The sequence below is a fragment of the Silene latifolia genome, chromosome 3, assembly GCF_048544455.1.
Source record: "Silene latifolia isolate original U9 population chromosome 3, ASM4854445v1, whole genome shotgun sequence".
NCBI lineage: Eukaryota > Viridiplantae > Streptophyta > Magnoliopsida > Caryophyllales > Caryophyllaceae > Silene > Silene latifolia.
The window spans coordinates 136,621,155-136,635,993 of NC_133528.1; the positions used below are offsets into that span (position 1 = coordinate 136,621,155).

The following is a 14,839-nucleotide window of genomic DNA, read 5'->3' on the forward strand; positions in this document are numbered from 1 at the left end:
TTAGACCCCAATTACGAAGGCCACAGAACATAAATCAAAGTCACTCTGAAACTGTGCCATCTTAGGCGAACAGTCATTAGTCAAAGAATCGACTCTTTTATTACTATTAGAAATAATGTTATATCATTACATGCAACTAATTTATAACATTAATAATACAATTATGTTAGTTGTATAATCTAATTAAAACGAAAATCGGTAAAAATAATGGGGTATTTCAAAAACGTGGACTATTAATAGCTTATACTTTAACAGGTTAGAAATGTGGGCTACTTATAAGGTCCACAATTTACAATCCATCTAATATTATGGTGTCAGTATCCAGAAAAACAGGCCCGATTGAGTAGAAGTTGTTTAAGCGGGAAAACTAAGAAAATTTTTATTTTTTTAGTAGTAGGGGGATTGACATGCAAAATAAAGAAAGTTGTATTAAAAATGCATTTTAGGGGTGACTATTTATGTAGACGTCAGAGTAGATGACAATAACAAACGTTTGTTAATCAATGTTTTCAATGACCTGTTTGATGAGGCAAAAAAATATTAATGACACAAGACATTGTTGTATTTGAATTTCTCTATATTTAGTTCAATTCATAAGTATTACTCCGTATGCCTCTTGATTACAAAACATAATTAAAATACTACGGTGTTACCTTTTAATTCATTATATGATGGAAAAAGAAAAAACCAACATACATTTTACATCCGGTGTCCAAGGTATTTGAGAAGATCACACCTCGGCCATCCTATATTCCTATTTAGTATTTAGGCCAATCTGAAGCCTTTGAAGAAGTAGCGAGTTACTTAGTTTTTTATAAATCAAATTTTTACAACGTTGATAAATTTAACAATTCTAAATTACAATACATAAAAAGTTGCCTAGTTTATATATTTTGAGACTTGATTTCGAGTCATTGGCAAGATAGCAATACAAATCTAGATAAAAATGAGGAAAATGACCGATGATACGGTGTGAAAAAAATTGTCCTCAATGTAGAACTCAATACACGATCATGACTTTTACCAAATTTGACAAAGGATGAAGTATGCATAACTATCCATTGGTGCACCGTAAAAATGTCAGATACCAATTCACCGTCTAAATTGTTCCGAGTACACAACAGTTAAGAGCAATAATACATATAGGAGATGGTGAGGATCGGAACAAACTCCCAACTGAACAAATGTCATGTATAGATAATACTAATGTAGACAGAGCATCAAATTTGAGTGCATAGTAATTTGTTTCATGAAATATTTTACAAAACTATCATTTTCTGTAATAGATTCACAATGACGACAATTTTAATAATACAAAGCTAAGGCACGCATCTCCCATTATTTTGCTTACCAAACATTTAAATGAGGGATGTGGCGTACATTGGACCAGTCTTCGCCATCTGGTTTGCTTCATCTTCTCTTAAGGTTATCACAGTTAATTATGTAAAGAGCTTGCAGAGCGGGCATGCAGGCGATTGCTTCAGGCAATGATTTCAGTTTGTGGCAGCTGTGGATCCCTAGTGTTTGCAGAGATGTGAGGCAGTTGATCCATTCTGGCAGAGATTCCAAGCTTTCGCAATTCCTAATCGACAGGCTCTGAAGGCTCGTAAAGTGCTTCGCAATTTCTGACAAAGTCGATAAACTCTCCCCTTCAAAAGATTGAATAGACAGATGCCGAATACCTCCGAGAGACTCTCCAAAACGGCAATCAAGCATTCTGATGTCGTCTATTGTCACTGTGTCCAAGTATAACAAGGGGATACTAGAAGACAAACTGGATGAGTGGCCTGTTGTGGGATGACCTGGATGTGCTGGAACCACTCTTTTATTCTCAAAGAAGGTCAGTGTTTCGTGACATTTACCAACATCTAGATTTCGTAGTTTTGGACAAGAAGGAAAAGTTGCCAAGCTTGGACAACTTCGCAAAAATAAGTCCCGTAGAGAGGGAAATGATGGGACGGCCATGAAAGGGGAACCCTCTTCCCCAGTTACCCTACTTATCTCTTCTCTCCACCATCCCTTCAACTTTGGAAATCCGTGTAGTGTAAGCTCCTCCAAGGATGGAAAGAATATTAACTCATCATATGAAGGACCTGCGATTACGCTATCCTCCATAAACTCCACGTTGGGCATATTCCTGAGTTTAAGATATTTGAGATGGCGAAGTTGACTCAGTAAAGGGAGAATTTCCAATCTTTCAAAACGGTCAAGTTTGATTTCAACAAGGTTTGGAAGTGAAGTAGTCAATGAGTGCACCCAAGTGGGTAATCTCAACCCATTGTACCACTCAATCTCAATTCCCTTGAGTTTATTATGAGGTTGGAGGCTTCCCAATAATGTCTCTGGAATACTCGCAATTCCTAGATGTGTAAATTGTATGCACAATTTCTTTAGCTGCAATGCCCTTATCAACTCTACGTTCTGGTAGTTTGCCACATCACAACTGAAATCACTGCTGAAGTCGATTGTAAGTTCACCTCTCAGATTGACAAGTGCTTTGAGATCTCTTAGCTTACATGTATTACCTTGTTCGGAAGTTTCGTTTCCCACCTTAAATCGATTTAATGTACGAAGACATGTCATACTATCCAAACCTTTTGGCAACCTGACACCATTTGGAAGGAGCAGGTGCCTGAGATTAACAAGTTTTTTCATATTCCGAGGAAGCTTTCTTACACTCGTATTATCTAAATATAGCACTTGTAAGTTGTAAAGTTTGGTGGTCGAGTTAGGGAAAACACTTAATTCCCAATTCTTTGATAGATCGAGATACCTTAAATGTAATAGGTTACCCACTTCATCAGGTAGAGTAGTTAAGCCAGAGAAGGACAAGTCCAACACTCTCACTCTCTTTAAATGGAAACAGATTGCAGTCACATTTGACTTGATAAGATTCATCCATTTATACCCATGAGTTAAGTGAAGAAATGTACGCAATTTATTCATCTCACTCCATCGACTACCACCCAATAGTGTACATCCATTGAACGTTAGTGAAAGATGACGACTTCTCCTATCAAATTTGCCTGCACGAGAATCCAACATAATTGTCTCGTTACCTGCAACTTCTTGTGCAAGATCATGGATCAAATCATGCATCTTACAATCATTGATTTCACCATACTCGTCAATTGTAACATCTTGTAAAAAACATCTGTTCAATAAAGTACAAAAATACTCTTCACCTATGTCTTCTTCAGTTCGACAATCATCTGGCTGATCAAGACACCCATGTACCAACCACAACCTAATTAAAACTTCTTTCTCGACCACATAGTCCTTTGGAAAAAGAGCACAATAACTAAAACAACTCTTTAAGGCAGAGCTAAGTTCATAATAACTAAACTTCAATATTGGTATTATGCCTTCTTCACCCTGTCCTCCTATGTTTGCTAAATTAGCAGTTTGTAATGATAACCATTTACTTTCGTCCTGCTCATATAACATGCTACCTATTACCCTCAAGGCCAGAGGGACATTAGCGCATTTCTTCAAAATCTCCTTGCTAATGTCAAACAGATGATGATCACTATTCATAGGCTCTTGCCCTTTTCTAAATGCAAATTTCTTAAATAGGTTCCAAGAATCATCCTCTGAGAGGCCTTTTAACTCATACATGAGATCGCCTTCTAAGACTCTTGCCACCTTTCTTGAGCGACTAGTTACCAAAACTTTGCTTCCTTTCCTACCTAGGTCCAAAAACTCCTTCAATTTATCCCATTTATCACGGTTTTCACTCCATACATCATCTAAAACGAGCAAATATTTTTTTCCCTCAACTAATTTTCGAAATTCTTCCTGTAACTCTTCTATTTGAGACTCATTCTTTCTAAGCACCTGTCGAAATATGTTCTCCAAGCTAAAATCCTCAGATACACAAACCCAAGACCTATATTCAAATGTCTCTTTAATTCTACAATCGTTATACACAAGTTGGGCAAGTGCGGTTTTCCCCAACCCTCCCATCCCAATAACAGACACAAAAGAAACATTACCACCAACACCATTCATAGAATCCGAATCTCCAAGTAACATAGCAACAATAGATTCTTTATCAGACTCTCTACCAATTATATAATTATCACTTGTATGAGAAAAGGTTGCATCTCTTCTCTTAAGAGGTACATGAACATCACTTAACCCATATTGTCGATGATCTTTGGCAATTTTATCCAACTTGTTCATAAGCTTTTTAATCTCACGCGACATATTAAATGCAACAAGGAAGTAATTAGACTGAGAGAAGAACTGGCGCACCTTTTTGAATACCTTACCACCTTCCTTCATTTTCTCCCGTTGTACTATAGTGTTAAACTCGTCGAGCAAATCGTCGACATCATAGACAGCTTCCTTGAGCCTGTCGATATAAAGTCGACCTTCATTAGAGAGCTCTTGATGCTTAGACTCTGCATCAAGAAGAACCGATTTGATAGTTGAGGTGGTGACCGCAAGCTCATCAAGTTGGGACTCATACCCGAGCATGGACCATACCTCTTTAAGTTCATTGCTGCGGACTACAGCGTACAGTTTCTCAACAACCACGAGCACTATTCCAGTGGCCATTTTTGTTATGTTTTTCAGTTTTAAGTAAGGGAGGAAATGTTGTGTGTATGAAGGATGTTCATGCAACAAGGTTTTTATAAGCAATTATCTTTTGTCACGTACAGATCCACTGAGTTTATTAAGGGTACGGAAATTTCCATGGGAATATGACTAGTCACGAGAGGTTATAATTACAGAGGCCCACTGAATTTACTAAGTAGTTGGAATTTAACCCCAATCAAAACGGTCTAGAGGATGAGTGGATGACCCCCCCAAGACTCAAGAGTGTCATGTACATGTTATTACCGCTAGTCTAGAGGTGTTAAATGGGTCAACCGGGTCGGGTATGGATCGGGCATTCGGGCCATGTCATTTTGGGTCATTTTGGGCCTGTTATACATTGTGGATGGGATGGGGTCGGGTCATTTCGGTTTCAAGTTAATTTCAGGTGAACTATTGTCGGGTTACTTTTGGGTATGAGTCAGTTTTGGCCGGGTCACTATGAGGTTAATGGCTAAAACACTTTAGTTAGTACTCCCTCCTATTCTGGTGTTTGTTTCAACTCATTATGAGTTTGGAATGAGCCAAACTCATACTATGTGTTTGTTTGACAAAAATAGGGGTTTCATACTCATACCTTAAACTCATGAGGTATGAGTTTCTCATATCCAAAGGGAGAGGTGGGTATGAGATTGATACCCATGGGCATCAAATAATAAAACTAAAACCATGAAAAAAAACTTATATAGAACATTTTGATCGAATCTTTATTTTCATGATTTTTTAATATCAAAAATAATTATTTTTAGGGTTATTTCATGAGAATAATCTAAACTATGTCCTCATCTTCTCATATTAATCCAAACTAACGTTTAATTCAGAAAAATCCGAACTATTGGCTCATTTAACATCTCATATAAGAAGGGGAGACATAGTTTGGATTAAAAGATAAACTTTGATGAAGTTCAACCTCATTCCACCAAAAACTGAAACAAACACAAGGTATAAAGAATCAAGTTCCAAACCCATACCACCCGGTATGATTCCTGATTCCAAACCCATACCCACGCACGAACCAAACACAAGATCTTTGGGAACATATAAAGTTAAACTAGTTTTGTGACCCGTGAAAATCACAGGTACCATTAAATTTATATTCCATATTCCTCAAGACAATTGGTATGTGTAGTGTAGTATAATCAATGTACTTCAATTAACTTGGCCGGTGATCATGGGTGACATGGCGGTACTATTAAATACGTGTATGACACACTCTAACTAATTTAAAGTAATTATGTAATAATGAAATACGATTCACACTCAACATTTTGGTGATGACAGTAGTAAAGTACGCTGGGTGAATAGTTGCTTAAGATTGTTGAGTGAATAATTATTTTATTTTGGAGTAAAGAAGGAATTGTTTCATTAATAATAAAAGTTGAGGGGCTTCTTTATTCTATGCTTAACGTTTGACGTCTCTCCATCTATCATCTCTCTGTGTAAATGTTGCATCAACGTAGCCATTAAATTGATATGGATATTTGATATACCATACGTCATCAAACGTCCAAACTAATGAATTTTTTTTATCAATCTCAATCTCAATATTATAATTATGATTAAGAGTTAAGATTATTGCATCAAAATGAGAGTAAAATATTATCAAGAAGGTTTTTGGATGTGACAATTTTGGTCGTCTTGCAAACAAAGAGAATTGAAAACAATTTATAAAATGACTGCTCGCCACAACTCGTCTAAACTCTAAAGTCTGTTACAGGACCAAGAATGACCTACTTAGTCTTACATACGTTATACGCAGTTCAAACTAATGTCCGATCCATTATGAAGAATGATCTACTGATATACTATACAAATTTAGAAGTGACTTTCAATTCTTTGGCGAGCTAATTGTAACTCAAGTCTATACGGCTATGGCATGAACCAACGTTAGTGTTCCGCTCACTATAGTTGCTAGATTCAAACCGTGTTGTTGCCACATGCAAACCGTGTTGTTGTGTTGTGTTGTGTTGTTAAATCCATCTGTTTTTCAATTAAATCGTGTTTTGTGTTGATAAATTGCTGCTGGTTTTGTTAATTTGTGTGTTAAATTGCTGCTAGTTCTCTGTCTTTGTTGTTCCTTGTTTGCGATTAAATCCGTAGCTCACTTAAAACCGATGATTTATTAAACAAAGCATTAAAAACTTAAATTAAAACAGAATTAATTAATTAAAATTGGGACATATATTTGTCAATTAGCTTATCCTTCATTTCTTGATCTTTCGGGTTTAAATCTTGTTGCGAGAGCAATGTGTTTAGCTAATTCATCTCCATTTCAGTTCTCCGGGTTCTTCGATTTTAAAATCTGCATCCATTCTTTTTCGTCGAAACTTAACTTGCTTTTTCGTTGATAGTCTATTTCCTTCAATAACTTTAATAACTGAGCTATCATCCGGAGTAAACATCGAGTTGGACTCGGCCATAAGAGCTTTACCCCGCCTTTTCTTTTTCGCTGCCTCCTTTCCTTCGGGTCGTTCGTAAGCGTCAACATTTAAGCTAGATGGGGTTGAGACAATAAAACTAGACGATATAGAGACATTGACGCTTGATAGGCTAGAATCCATTTCCGTCCTTGACCTTTTTGAACCCGACGAACTAATGTTCTCACTTACATCAATTTGATTTTTTTGTAAACTCCATTTTGGATACTTACTCATGATTTTTATTGTAAACATGAAACTCAACAAATTCTTTATTAACGAACGGAACAATTTTTGAGCTAATTGTACGTCGTCTTCATTGTTAGTACCGGTTGCCGGTGGTCGATTAACAACTTTATAGTAGCAACCAACCCATTTGTGTACTAGGAAATTGAGTCGTTTATAACGATTTCTCATTCCATCAAGACTTCTAATGCCAATTTCACCTTCATTTTGATTTTCCTTGCGAGTTTGTTCATATAATTCGTAAACCAAATTCCACATTGTGTTATATTTTTGGTTTTTGCCAAATATTGAGTCGGTGCTAGATAAAATCCAAACGGAGGTAAGAGCTTCATCCTCTTTTTCGGTCCAATTTTTTCCGTTGATTTTAAATTTGATGTGATTTTTTTTGGGATGGTGGTTTTTTGGATTTAGTTGCACAATAAAGAAGGGTTTCCGCTAAAAAATCGTTAGTCGGGAGTCGAGACAACATTGGATTTCCAAAAATATAGAGTTTTGACTACCCGATAATAATTCTGTAAAAGTTGGAGTACTTTGATTTAAATCGAAAGTTGAATTGTTTTGAGCTAAATAATCATCAGTGGCATAATTTGAAATCCATATTTTTTGAAAATTAGAGATGTAAATGTGTTTGGTTTTTTATTTTTTATTTTTTTTATTTACTGTAAGTAATTTTTTTGGGTAGAAGATAATAAAAAGTGACTGAATTTTATCCTGTTTTTATAAGAATTTTTTTATTTTAAAAAATAATAAGTTAATTAATGTGTGGTTAATTTTAATTTATTTAATTGTTGGTAGGTATTGGTTGAAGTTGGAGTTGGAGTGAATGAAGGGCAGTGGAGATGAGTGAATGAAGATGATACAATCACTGGCAGATGAAGATGATGGCTGGCAATGGCTCGCAATGGAGTACCTTTTTTTATTGTTTTTTTATTCTTCAACCAATAGAAATTGGTCACTAAGGTGGTCATTTTTGTTCAACAATGGTCACAAATTGACCTTTAATTGTAGAAGGTCACAAATTAAACACATTTGGTCACCAAGCAAGGTGAACACACAATTACACATGCAGCGACAGTGAGCAATGATTTTTGCGGAACCAAAATTTTTGACAGATGAAAGCGTAAACAGAAGTTCATAGTACAGGTAGTTGTGTCATAAATATGACCGATACAGCCTCGGAATAGTGTTGAAAAGTAGCCTGTGAAACCTTAATAAGAGTAATATGGTTGGTGTCGGTGGTATACCTGTCACTGACCAAGTTAATACTCCGTACTTCCTTAATAGCACCTATCAATAGTGCAGAGTGTAGGCCAGAATTTATAATACCATCAAGAATGCTACTTGGTACGTATTAATTACTGTATTCAGTTAGGTAGCACAGGATAGTGCATCATCATTATAGATCACTCATTTGTGAATAACATGGATGCTAAAACAACTAGATTAGGAACTAGATTTACCTTGAGTAAAGAGATGCAATCAACCCAGTTCCATTGAATTCCAAAGACGTTTAAAAATCATCTCATGCTTCAAACCTGAAAGAACCAAGTGACATATCATTAGTCATTAGTTTGTCGAACCAGAAATGTTAAGAATAAACTCCAATCCATATGAGTTACACATGTAAGGATGACAACCAGAAATGTTAAGAATAAACTCCAATCCATATGAGTTACACATGTAAGGATCTCTTATTGCCAATTGATTTTAGAGTGTAACCCTCTTGAGCTTGTATTGTTGACTCTTTCTCCTCCGTTTGGATAAATACCCAGAACCGCAGTTGAATTTAACAAGAAACTTGCCTGATGGAATCTATCACATTCAAGGTCACACAGTTTCGGTCTCAAGTCTCAACAATCTAAAATTCTATGAATGCATTCATTGTTAACTGCACAAGTGAGATAATTAACTGCACAAAAGTCCTCTTCCATTCAGTATAATTACAGACAAACTAGCTTCTAAAATCTAAACAAAGACAGTAGAAATAGAATAAAAACCACACAGATAGACCTTGTTGCGACCCCTCCTTCCCGACTAGTTCACTAAAGGTTTCTCCCATAACAGAATATAGCCACAGTACAGTCAGCAAAACATCTGTATTCTTACCATCATCTCTAAATACAGAGAAACATCGTAAAATACCAGTCAAAACCAGTTTTGCGACAATGCACATAAGAATGCAAACAACGGGGCGCGAATATTTTAACCCCATATCTGATACTCCCTCCGTCCCGGTCAATTGTTGTCCTTTGGTTTTGGCACAAATACCAAGGAATGAGGAGGGAGCCAATTACTATATGACAAGTGGACTAAATTGGGTGTGAATGATCAAATTGTTCATCAAGTTCACTTTTAAAATAGAAAGGACAACAATTGATTAAGATACCAAAAAATGAAAAAGGACAATAAATGACCGAGACAAAGGGAGTATTTATTTACTAATTGGTGGGCAGATAATTGAAAGAACAAACTGAACAAGGGGTATCGGAGTTTGATCAATTAAGGTGTTGCGCATAATTAGATCTAAGTTCTCAAAACATTAAAATTAACATTATTTAGTCGTTGAAAAATTATACCTTAAAGCTTAAAATTGGCAATTAATCCCTCGTTATCTCAAATGGATTAAGGCGAAGAGAGACGAGAGCGTAAACGGCACCGCAAAGAGGATGAATGGATGACGGCAACAATACAGGATTTTGGACCACTCGGTTGACTCCTAATTGTCTAAAATTGAACATTTCGCCTAACTCTCACAAAAAATAATTTACGCTTTAAAAATGATTTTTTTAATAAGAAAATATTTGACCTAATTTGTTAAAAATGTGTCACCGAAAAATAAAAGGCTGTGAGTAAAGTTTAATATTGGCTCTAGAATTCTCGATTTCTCGTAGACTTTTTTTAGACAATGGTGAATTCTCGTCGACTTAGTATTAGCTTAGGTGTGGTACTTGTTAAAATAAAACAGGTGAGAAGTGAGAACTAATATCTATATTATAAGATGAAAGTAACAGCGATAATGGTATTGAATGAATATGTGCAACGTTTTACAAGTGTATCCTAAACCCTTTAAAAAGTTTAAACTTGCAAGCACGGTAGCTATGAATAGTAGGCAGCAAGTTCCTTCTCATCCGTTGGATTCTCTCTATTGATCCCCTCCCTCCATTTCTCCTTAATTCACAGCCACATTCTAAACCCGCACATTCTCATCCACTCTCTCAAAGCCCCTCTCTCAGCAAACCCTAGATCTCACCCAAATCGAAAAAATCGAAGATCCTCGGTGTTTCCTCCAAATTTCATATCAGTTTGATTTGATTTAATTATTATTTTGTAAGGGTGTAATAGTGATTCCTTTTGTTGGATATTGGTTGTTCTTGGTTGTTGTTTGATCTAAACATGCAAATAGTTTAGACTATTATTATTATTGTTATAATTTATTGTTGATCGTCTCAGAGTTCTTCTTCGGAGTTTATTAGTCTCAGAGTTGTTGTTGTTGTTGTTGTTGTTGTTGTTGTTGTTGTTGTTGTTGGCTGTCGAACTCTCATTGTTTTTGAGTATAAGGTTTCCGGGTATGTGCTTACGGGGCATGAGGTTGCTGTTGGGGAGTGGCCTGAGGCGGAAATTATTATTATCATCATTGCCTTTACTACTTTATACAGTGTCACCATTAGTATTGTTGTATTCGTTTTAAGGTTCTAAATTTTGTTCATTGTTGTTCTAATTGCAGCTGTCATTAATTCTAGAGTTCGGGAGTACAAGGCCGCAACCGAGCCTCATTTTGATTGCTGCAACAATACTTGGTGTGTGTAATGGTAATAGGTATGAGGTGTCATTGCTGAGTATGGTGATTGGGTCACTGACTAATGTCTGAATATTCGCTTATGTCTGCTGCTTTTTGGTTTAACCACTGAGTTTCATTTTGATATTAGGAACCGAATATGGTTGGGAACATGCTGGGATTCAACGTTTGTCAAGGGTGTTAATATCAATAAGGGAAGAATGGATTTTGACGCGCTGCTTGCTATGAGAGGCAGGCCGATGTACTTCGCTGGTTAGTCACTTGCATATATATTATTTTAGCCAGTTGTCCCCCTGCTCATTTTACCGTGTTCCATTACCGTTTGCCCCTCTTTTTCTTGCTACCGAACTGAGTATTTGCAGGTTGTTGTCCGGTTTCCTTTAATGAGCTTCCACATTTGTCCAGACGTTTTTTTTCCACGATATTAGGTGTTTGTTTTTGGTTCTCCGTTGGCCTTCTACTTATAAACCTGTGTTTGTTTGCTAAATTGTGCAGCTTATTGCAACAACTGAGTCCGGTGATTCAACCTGAGTGGTTCCCTTCAGCTCCAATTCGACAAACCAGCGCCTTCTCGGGTATCTCAGCTTTCCTTATTTTTTGTTCGTTACTTTGTGAAAGAGTCTCATCCTATTTCCATTTTTATGGACAATAATTTTGCAACTTTCTTAGGTTTGATTTTATCATCAATAATCCTGGTTTGCTCTATCTTGAGTTGATTCTTAGGTGATTCCTTTTGCTGTTTACTTTGTTCTCCTTCATATTCGGGGTTTGCTGGAATTGCTTTTAGTGCTTTTGAGAGGTTAGTGAATCAGAACGATGTTTGTTGCTAAATTTGTTGATTTGTTTAATTTACGGCCTTTCTCTCCTGAGAAATCCCGTTGCTGTCGGTGTTAGTTCTATTTGCTTGGGAATTCTGGGTCAACAAATGTGAAATTCTTGGAGCGGTCTTAATGGTTTGTTGTTCTACTTGTCTTCTGATTAGTGTTGTCATCTTTGTGTGTAAATATCTACAGGTTTTGGCTCTTATTTAATTAGTGAGTGATGCTCTTAAATCTCCTAAGCTTCTAAGAGGTGAGCGATTTAACAGGCTATTTATTGTTGTTCTCAAGTAATTTTGTTGTTGGCTATTCTTATGCCGGGTTAAAGGGGCGATTTGTCTGTATTCCTCAAGAGATCGTAATGGGTTATTCGTAGATTTGTGTTTTGGTTACCATTTAATTAGGAGGCAATTTCCCTATAACTCCTAAGAGGAGAGCGATTTACCAGCCTATTTATTGTTGTTTTCTAGGACGATCAAATCTGTTGAGGCTTGAGTTGTCGGCATTATACTGGCACCAAGGTCGTTGCTGCTAGGTATGGCACCTTAGGGGTGTTCCTGGGATTGGAATTGGAATTGCTTTCTGCTTATATGTGATCTGGTGTGTTTTAATAAGCTTAGTGTTGCTGTCTTTTCCTGGTCAGCTTTCATATTTGTGTTGTTTTTATTGCGATAGGAGGCCCCGGGGGTGGAGAAGCCGAAGGAAGATGGCTAATAACCAGATGATGATTTGGGCACGGGACAAACCGCTTGCTATTAGTTTATCTGTTGAATAGGTCCCCTTCAAGTATGGTTTTAGATTACATCAGCTATAATTGTCTTTAATTTTTTACTCTTTCACATTTATTTAATCCGCTCCAATTGTGTTTGGGCTGATTTTATTGTCGTCTGTTTTTAATTGCAATAGTAGGTCCTGGGGAACTGAGGATGGAGAATTCGAATGACAGGACCGGCCTAAATTGTTTGTTCTGCGAACTAATAATTTCCTGTTTGTCCCTATATTCCCTGCTCTGATTAGTGCTTATATATGGGGTTTTCGGGGCTGCCGTTGCATTTGTGAGGTCCTGGTAATTGCTTTGCTTTTTCGCATCAACTTGTTGAAGGTCACTCGAGCTTTGGTGCTGGTTTCCTCAAGCAGGTATTGAACTTCATTACCACCTACTTTAGTTCAATGACTTGACACAACACGTATGAGTCGTGCAACATATAATAATTGATGCATTTTTTTATGAAAAGGTTTTGGTTTAGTATTTTTGTTGTTAGTTATGCTCATCTAATTAGGTATCAAATTGGTTACTGAATTGAATTCCTCTTTTACAGAAAACATGGTTGTTCTGGAACTTGACATGTTCTTTCTCATTCATGATCGGTTTCCATCGATTGGATTTTACAGGTTATGAGCTTCAATTCCCGGTTGTTTGCCATCTTTTTGTATGCAATAAAAAAAAATGGCTTTAATAAGCTGAATTCAAATTAAGTAGTTAGAATCAATCTTTTTCGGACGGTGTAATTTTATGCGTGAGATATGATCGATTTCTGACATATTATCGAATGTAATGCCAGATTGAAAATGAATATGGATCAGAAAGAATTTTGGGCTGCAAGCGTAGCCTATATAAACTTGGATGAAAAAATGGCAAGTTGGGTTGGGTTGGGTTGGGTTGACTGCCAGTGTCCATTTAAATCAGCTTCTTCAAAATGGTAAGAAATGCTTCGTTATTCAGTCAATAATGCATATTCCGCTCGATAAGAAATGATACCGTGGGTCTATTGAAACAGTTTTTATTGTACTGATGAAGGCCACAACAGTGACATTCTGTATGACGTTGTCTGCTTCTATGCTGGCACGCTTAGGTCCCACCCCGATGGCTGCTTTTTAGATCTGTTTGCAAGTTTGGTTGGCAACCTCTGTTCTTGCCGATGGCCGATCTGTTGGAGGACAGGTCTCTACTTTTTCCATTTTACTTATTTTGTTGGACAAAATAGTCTATTGAATCCTATAATCGGCTGAATTCCATCATTTGCAAGAAAAAGCCACTTTCTTGCATTGGTATAATCTTTGTGAATTTCTCATACTTTGTAGTCCATACTTGCAAATACTTTTGCAACAAAAAAAAGATTTTGAGAGAGCGACATCCACCGCTTCCAGAATATTGAGGCATGTTTATCATATCACCCTCATTTAATAATATTGTGTTTCTGATGAATGAAACATTCTGTTTGTCCATAGTTTAACTGATCTTTCGTCTTTATTAACTTCCAATTTGAGGGTCGTGTTTTGCTTGAGTAGCACAATTAATTTCGTTTGATTCTTGACGTTTTTTAGACTTGGAAACATTACCACATATGAGATCTAGGTTTTCTACTTCTTCCGTTAAATTTGTACCCTTAATTTAGCACTTATGATGGTGATTATGATGATGATTAAAGCGTTCCTTTTTGGTTTCCTTGTGGTTCGTCGTTGCTTAGTTTTTGAAGGTGGTTGTTGGTTTTTCAAGTACCAGTTTAACTACTGACTAATAACTTTACTGACTAATTCCTGCTATCGGACACTTTTCGCGGTTAATTTGCTCTAAAAAATAGCCCGTAGTTTGCATACCTTACATTCCTGGCCTCCCTTCTCTCTTCTCTAATTCTCTCTACTCGAACAATAATAATGACAATATCAGGTTTAGTTAGCGATTCTTTATTTTTACCGTCAGGTCTTCGTCGGTCGGATTCGTATTTTTGGGCATTCAGTTACAAGACTCGCATTCCAACTTCTGTATAAATTTGCTTTTTGTATGTGCTGCTCATACATACTATTGTATTCTGTTTTTTTTTTTTTTTTTTTTAAATGTGTCTATGATTAAGACCATCTCCTACCCAAAGTATTACTCCTTCCTTATATATTGTTGCGGTTAGGTTTAATCGGAGTATTCCGAGCATGGTGTTTGATCATGTTGATTATTTTGTTTAATT

The 14,839-nt window shown here is 36.5% G+C and overlaps 1 protein-coding gene across 4 annotated transcripts; it reads right to left on the bottom strand.

The window, feature by feature from the left end:
* Nucleotides 1-1,177: 1,177 nt before the first annotated feature.
* On the bottom strand, nucleotides 1,178-10,129 carry LOC141648120 (putative disease resistance protein RGA1). Of its 4 annotated transcripts, XM_074456602.1 has the most exons (4): nucleotides 9,842-10,129; nucleotides 8,964-9,077; nucleotides 8,726-8,800; nucleotides 1,178-4,406 (listed from the first exon to the last, which is right to left on the bottom strand). In XM_074456602.1, exon 4 carries the CDS (start codon nucleotides 4,285-4,287, stop codon nucleotides 1,411-1,413), a length of 2,877 nt encoding a protein of 958 aa, XP_074312703.1. In that variant the 5' UTR covers nucleotides 4,288-4,406; nucleotides 8,726-8,800; nucleotides 8,964-9,077; nucleotides 9,842-10,129; the 3' UTR covers nucleotides 1,178-1,410. The 4 variants fall into 4 exon arrangements, with proteins under 4 accessions (XP_074312703.1, XP_074312704.1, XP_074312702.1 ...); XM_074456603.1 differs by lacking the exon at nucleotides 8,964-9,077 and having other exon boundaries at nucleotides 1,178-4,357; XM_074456601.1 differs by lacking the exon at nucleotides 8,964-9,077.
* Nucleotides 10,130-14,839: the final 4,710 nt, after the last annotated feature.